The following is a 7298-nucleotide window of genomic DNA, read 5'->3' as shown; positions in this document are numbered from 1 at the left end:
GAAGAGAGAGCATCACACGGTACCAACTACTAACCAAAACCCAAACCCAAAACTCACACCAAAGAGGACACATAAATAATAAAAACATTCAACCGCTGAAGGCCAGTAGTGCCACGTGGCCGGGCCGAGGCCCCCGCCCGTCTCCCGAGAAGGGATGGCCCCTCTGGCCTCGGGAAGCAGAGCTGGGCGGGGGGAGGGGGGGACCATGCTCCATCCGACGGGAAGAAACAGCTCAGTCTGCTGATGAGGAGTCTTCGCACCTGTTTCTGTTCAAGGTCACGACCTGACTCTATGGCTGTTGTCGTGCTGGGAACATCGTCCTACTTCTCCACGTTAGCCGGGAAGTCACTGCCGTCCGGTCCCTTCTTCGGGGCGCACGACCCCAGCGCCACCCAGCCGCCCGCGACACCTCGGGAGGGACGCGGCCGGACAGGCCGCCCAACGCACAGAATGAGGTAGAAGGCGGGCCTCGGCGTCGCAGGCGCTCCCCCCGCCCGCCGCCCAGCACCCCCCCTGCCCCGGGGCCCTGCCTCGCGCCAAGCAACTCAAACCTCGTCAGCAGCTTCAGGCTGGATTTTGAGTAGTCAGATGACATTGTGCTTTGTTCTCATCTGAGAAGATAATAAATAAATCGGGACTCAGACAACGTCCCAGTTACGACTGATGACACCGCCAGACCTCTGCTATCTCTCCCCACTTTACTGCACACGGGGAGCGGTGGAAATCTGGTCCGGGGCGTGTGAAGAAAAGAGAAGAGACTGAAATTGCACCCACGCGGTCTCTAGGTGAGTTCCCGCTGTTTCGGTGCCACGGGCCTACGATTAATTCATCAAAGCTGTGTCAGGGGTGGTCAGGCTTTTCAACGGGCTTCGTAGAAAAGTTAAATAAATCATTTTAATTTAGGAAGTGGCAGGCCCTAGTTGACTGAGGAACAGACAAATCCTGGTGGCTTTTCTGTCTCAGTGGCACAGATTTCTCATGTTGTTTGACCTTAAGACAAAACAAGAAACTGTAACAGTTTTTCATTTTCCTTAAACCAAAGTACTATTTATAAAATACTTTACATCTTTTTAAGTTTTCAAATCATAGACAAACCTCTCTAATACAAAATACTAAAAGTGCAATAGTATAAATTAAGAGTTTGCAACCACATTATACAAACATTACCTTTTTATTGTACAGCTTTGATAATGTGAAATATTTCCTCACAACTGCTTATAATGTTGTGAATAATTTACGGTGACGTTTGTCTGTAACTTGTTCCCAGTCGCTGGGCTACAGACCACACTAGGGAACAATTGTCCACATAGCAGCTACAAACATTTAAGTTAAAAAAAAAAAGAAAAGAAACCGAAGAAAAGCGTGGTCACTGACAGGTGCTTGCACACGAGAGCATGCCGTCTTTCCCAGTGTAACTTCACGATTGCCTGCATTGAAATAACTCACTTATTTATAGTAAAACAAATTCTGCTTTAAAAAAAAAATCATCACATGGCCAGATGTATTCTGCAGTACAAAAGCTTCCTTTAAAGTTGGGGCCGTATTATCTGTTACCCGCATAATCTTAACATGATAAATACTACAGACGAAGGCAGTGCCGTAAGACACAGCGCTGGGGGTACCGGACCACATCTTTCAGTTAATAGTCTAAAAACAGAGTTCAAGTTTCTAACTAATTCGAACAAAACCTTCGAGTGAGTGTCGCTGGAACAGCACAGGCGACCCCTTTCTCCTCTGGTGGGGGGGGAGGGGGGACGGTATTAGGTTCGGGGAGGAACCGACCGGGTGTGGTCTGAGCCCTTTCCATTCCCAAGGCGGTTTTACAAGGACTTCTTTTTGACTTAAACGTATTTAGGAGGTTACGGGGTCCCCAAGAACAGTCCAGCTCACCGTGGAGAGAAGTACCATGCAGAGCTTACGAGACAACCTTCCAGCAGCCACACAGTGAACGTATTTTCTACTACGGGTAAAATGTTAAGGAGAACTCGGACGCATGGCTGCACAGCCTGACGGTCGCGCTTGACGGGGTGCGCGTGGGACGGAGGGACGGGCCAGGCCGCGCACACAGCTAGTTAATACCAATCTCCTTGTTATCCTCGATAAACCTCGTGAACGGACGGCTGGCTCCCGTTTCCGAGTTTGCTTTGTCCAAACTCACAATGGGCGGACTACCGCCGGTGCGCGCTTTGTCCATCCCAGCGGTCAGGGAACCCAGGGGGGGGATAGCACTTCCGCCGAGACTTACTGGGAGCTGGGGAATGCCGCCATTCTGGATGACAGAGATCTCGTTGTTCTTCATGGCGAGACCGTTTGTGATAGCCGCGGCATACTGGTTCCAGAAGCTGGGGTCAACGTTCATCGCTCGTGCTGCCAGATCCTTCTGGAACATTTCCGAAAACTTCAGAGCGTCGCCACCTAGCAGAGCCATGGGGTTTTCCACTGACAGGCGGCGGCCACGCCTCGCGGGGGCGTTGTTCCACATGTGTGTGCCCATGTGCACCTGCGTGAGAGACACGGAGACAGGCACAAGTAAGCCCGGCACGGAGGCAGGTGTGTGCCTGTCCTACGCTTCCCACGTGTCACCCAGACACCCAGCACGACGGTTTCGGAACTGGGCTTCTGTTCCCCGCTCTGAGCATCGGTCTGGGGACACCAAACATTGTCGGGTGGGCTTTTCTGAGCGGCTTATACTTTAATGTGTGACATTTCTTTTTATGAAATACAAAAAGCAAGACCGGCCGATATGTTCTGAAGTTTCTTTCAGCTGATGAGCTTGACGGGGTAACTCCCCCACGAGGTGCAAAGTCCGAAGGCCACCCAGGAAGGCTCCAGAGCTCGGAGGGCACACAGCCCCGCCCCTCAGTCCTCTCCCCTGGCCTCCGCAACGCCGTCTTTGCACTCCTGCTTCACTGGGCCTGTTTGGTGGCTTTCTCCCAAACGTGGAAGGGACACCTGGGGCCAGCAGAGACCTCAGGCGGCTCACGTCCCAGCCCTAAGGAGCAGCCCCAGGTGGGGAGCTTTCCAGAGTCTCTGAAGAGGACTCCGGAGCCCGGACAGGCCTGTGACGTGGACAGAAAGAGGCGTGTTTCTCTACAAACACTCATCTAATGTCCTGTCCACACTTCACCTTCCATGGAACATGTATGGTGTGGTCACCTGAAAACGTGAGCACTACCCTGGGCTGTTCTCCTCCGGCCGTCAGGCCGAGAGGCTTCTCACCAAATGCCCCCAGCCCCTGCTGGCAGCCACAGACAAAACCAGGACAAAGCCTGGCCTCTGGACGGGATTTGTTATTTGTGTCTTATGGGAGTGTTTAAAAGCCATGTTCTACCACATTTGGGACCGCACCGGGTCCCGGGACTGCTGCCCAAGAGCAAAGCTTGTGTGGTCACCCCCCCAACAGCCTCCTCAAGTCCCACCCGCCGTGTGGTCACCCCAACAGCCTCCTCCAGCACCCCCCACCCCGTGTGGTCACCCCCCAAAGGCTACACCCCCACCCCATGTGGTCACCCCCCCAACAGCCTCCTCCAGCCCCACCCCGTGTGGTCACCCCCCAAAAGGCTACACCCCCACCCCGTGTGGTCACCCCCCCAACAGCCTCCTCCAGCCCCCCCCGTGTGGTCACCCCAACAGCCTCCTCCAGCCCCCCCCGTGTGGTCACCCCAACAGCCTCCTCCAGCCCCACCCGTGTGGTCACCCCCTAAAGGCTACACCCCCACCCCATGTGGTCACACCCCAACAGCCTCCTCTAGCCCCCCAACCCCGTGTGGTCACCCCCTAACAGCCTGTGCCAGCCCCCACCCCGTGTGGTCACCACCCCAGTAGCCTCCTCCAGCCCCATCCGTGTGGTCACCCCCCAAAGGCTACACCCCCACCCCAAGTGGTCACCCCCCCAACAGCCTCCTCCAGCCCCCCCCGTGGTCACCCCAACAGCCTCCTCCAGCCCCACTCCGTGTGGTCACCCCCCAAAGGCTACACCCCCACCCCATGTAGTCACCCCCCCCAACAGCCTCCTCCAGCCCCACCCATGTGGTCACCCCCCAAAGGCTACACCCCCACCCCATGTGGTCACCCCAACAGCCTCCTCTAGCCCCCCAACCCCGTGTGGTCACCCCCTAACAGCCTGTGCCAGCCCCCACCCCGTGTGGTCACCACCCCAGTAGCCTCCTCCAGCCCCTCCCGTGTGGTCACCCCAACAGCCTCCTCCAGCCCCCCCACTCCTCTGTGGTCACCCCCCAAAGGCTGCACCCCCACCCCATGTGGTCACCCCCCCAACAGCCTCCTCCAGCCCCCCCCGTGTGGTCACCCCAACAACCTCCTCCAGCCCCACTCCGTGTGGTCACCCCCCAAAGGCTACACCCCCACCCCATGTGGTCACCCCCCCAACAGCCTCCTCCAGCCCCCCCCGTGTGGTCACCCCAACAGCCTCCTCCAGCCCCCCCCGTGTGGTCACCCCAACAACCTCCTCCAGCCCCACTCCGTGTGGTCACCCCCCAAAGGCTACACCCCCACCCCATGTAGTCACCCCCCCCAACAGCCTCCTCTAGCCCCTCCTGTGTGGTCACCCCTACAGCCTCCTCCAACCCCCCCACTCCTCTGTGGTCACCCCCCAAAGGCTGCACCCCCACCCCATGTGGTCACCCCCCCAAAAGCCTCCTCCAGCCCCATCCGTGTGGTCACCCCCCAAAGGCTACACCCCCACCCCATGTGGTCACCCCCCCAACAGCCTCCTCCAGCCCCCCCCGTGTGGTCACCCCAACAGCCTCCTCCAGCCCCACTCCGTGTGGTCACCCCCCAAAGGCTACACCCCCACCCCATGTGGTCACCCCCCCAAGAGCCTCCTCCAGCCCCCCCCGTGTGGTCACCCCCCAAAAGCTACACCCCCACCCCATGTGGTCATCCCCCCAACAGCCTCCTCCAGCCCCCCCTTACCCCGTGTGGTCACTCCCCCAACAGCCTGCTCCACCCCCCCCCACTCCTGTGTGGTCATCCCCCACAGCCTCCTCCAGCCCCTCGGGGGGCCGGGCCTGCACTGAAAAGCCAGCCCTTCACCACTGCTACATGATATGCGTGCCCCCGCTAAGTTCACGCACACACAAACACGTGTGCACGTTAGACACAGGTACACGCAGCACGACACGGGCACGTGCCTCGCTACTGGAGGGGGGTCCCCAGCACCTCTGCCCCCCCAGCGCCACCCCCCGTCCCCCGGATCACAGCAGAGGCCCTGCCTGCAGCACCTGAAGTGGGTGGGGAGCCTTGGCGGCTGAGCCCCCCACCCACCACCGCGCTCAGCCGGGCGCCCCCCGCCTTACCTTCAGGTTGCCCTTGGTGGTGAAGGCCCTCCCGCAGATGGTGCAGCCGAAGGGCTTCTCCCCGGTGTGCGTGCGCTCGTGGATCTGCAGGGCGCTGGCCGACGAGAAGGTCTTCCCGCACGACTGGCAGTTGTGCTGCTTGGGCGCCCGGCGCGGCGGGGGGGCCAGCATGGGCGCGAGGCCGGGGCCCATCACGGCCGGGGGCCCGGGGGGCACCTGCACGGCGGCCGGCAGCGGCGGGCCCTCGCCCAGCGCGATGGCCCTGCTGTGCCCGTTCACTTCCATTTTGATGGCGGCGGGCGCGGGGCCGGCGACCAGGCTAGCGGTGGTCTGGCCGGGACCTAGGGCAAAGTCGGGGTCAAATGACTGAGGATGCGGCTCGCTCAACGCGTGCGTCAGCAAGTGCTGCTTTAAATTCCCCCTAGTGGAGCAGCCGCGGCCGCAGAGCGCACAGAGGAACGGGCGCTCCTTGGTGTGGCTGCGGTGGTGGATTTCCAACGCGCTCCGGCACGCAAAGGGCTTGCGGCACACGCCACACACGGCGCCCGGACACTTACCCCGATCTCTGCTCAGGAACAGCAGGCTAAAGGGGGCCTCCTCCTTGACGGCCGGCCGGCCGGGCTGGGCCGCCGTGAGGTCCAGCGCGCCTCCGTTTTCGGGGGCGGCGGGGGGGCTGTCCGGCCTTTCGGTCTTTAGCGGCGTTTCCTGCGGCTCCTCCTGGGCGCTGAGCCCCGGGGACTTGGAGTGCAAGCTCTCGCTGTGGCTGTTCATGGGCGACAGGGCACGCGTGGAGGACGAGGACTCCGACAGGGCCGGGCTGCCCGCGCTCCGGCTCTCCAGGTCGCCCGCGGCCGACGAGGAGTCGTTGCTCAGGCGGTCGCTGTCCCCGGACCCGTTCTCCACGGACCTCAAGGCGGTCAGCTGTGGGCAGCTCGCGACCGGGTCCATCATCTTCATCTGGTTCTCCAGGGCGGCGATGCTGGAGATGACGGAGGGGGGCGAGGGCGGGCAGGAGCCCGCGTAGGGCAGCAGCGGCTTGGGCGGGTCGCCGGCCGGCTCCCGCGGCTCGGCGTCGTCCTCCATGGAGTTCTCGTCCGCGTCGTCGTCGTAGCCGCTCAGGGCCTCGGTGGCCTTGTCGTCGTAGGGCAGCTCGGCGTCCATGGCGTCCATGGCGTCCGGGAAGCCGTCGGGCAGCGGCGTGTTGGGGATCTGGCCGCCCATGTGCATCCGGATGTGCTGCTGCAGGACCACGGCGTTGGTGAACTTCTTCTGGCAGATGGGGCAGGAGTGCTGCACCCGCAGGGGCGGCTTGGCCCGGTGCACCCCGAAGTGCGTCTTCAGGTTGCCCTTGGTGGTGAAGGCGCGCCCGCAGATCTTGCACTTGAACGGCCTCTCCCCCGTGTGCGTCCGGTAATGCATCTTCAGGGCGCTCTGGCAGCTCAGCACGCGGTGGCAGATGACGCACTGGTTGGGGTCCGTCATCTTCTTGTCGATGTTCTCCACCAGCTGCTGGAGCTTCGAGGTCTCGGACGTCTGCATGGAGTCGAGCAGCCCCCCGAAGGGAAACTTGGCCTTGAACTGGTCGGAGCCGGCTGGCAGCACGGGGCTGCAGAGGCCCGTGCAGATGCTGCCGTCTGCCAGCGCGGTGGTGGAGGCCGCCGCGGACGTGGCGGAGACCTGCCCGCTGGCGGGGACGTCCCCTGCCCTGCCGTTGGCGCCGGGCAGGCTCGCGGGCTCGGGTTTGGTCAGAGAGGAGCCGCTGAGCGCTGGCTGCGGGGACTCGGCGGTCCCGGGGACGCCCGACTCGGAGCTGTTGAGGCCGGGGGACAGGGACGTGCACTCGCTGGACGCGGGCGAGGGCCGCTGCGGGGAGCGGCTCGCAGGGGTGAGGCTGGGGGAGTCCGCGTAGCTGCTGACGCCAGGGAGGGTGGGCGGGAGCTGCAGCCCGACCGACGTGGGCACCGTGGGCAACACGGGCTTGCT

The 7298-nt window shown here is 61.7% G+C and overlaps 1 protein-coding gene across 2 annotated transcripts in view; it reads right to left on the bottom strand.

Moving 5' to 3' along the window:
* Positions 1-694: 694 nt before the first annotated feature.
* Positions 695-7298, bottom strand: part of SALL3 (spalt like transcription factor 3) — a 19223-nt gene continuing 12619 nt past the window's right edge. Inside the window, exons 2-4 of one of the 2 annotated variants that reach the window (XM_042962787.1) lie at positions 5873-7298; positions 5316-5656; positions 695-2500 (exon numbers count right to left, since the gene is read on the bottom strand). The exon at positions 5873-7298 is cut by the window's right edge and continues 1517 nt beyond it. In XM_042962787.1, the coding sequence (XP_042818721.1) occupies positions 2069-2500; positions 5316-5656; positions 5873-7298 (2199 nt within the window). In that variant the 3' untranslated portion in view covers positions 695-2068. Of the gene's footprint in view, positions 2501-5315 lie in introns of both variants that reach the window. The other variant, XM_042962786.1, reaches the window with a different exon arrangement.

The sequence above is a fragment of the Panthera tigris genome, chromosome D3 (genome assembly GCF_018350195.1).
Source record: "Panthera tigris isolate Pti1 chromosome D3, P.tigris_Pti1_mat1.1, whole genome shotgun sequence".
Classification (NCBI taxonomy): Eukaryota; Metazoa; Chordata; class Mammalia; order Carnivora; family Felidae; genus Panthera; species Panthera tigris.
The sequence above is the reverse complement of the archived record's forward strand: the minus strand, read 5'-3'. Positions and strand labels throughout refer to the sequence as shown.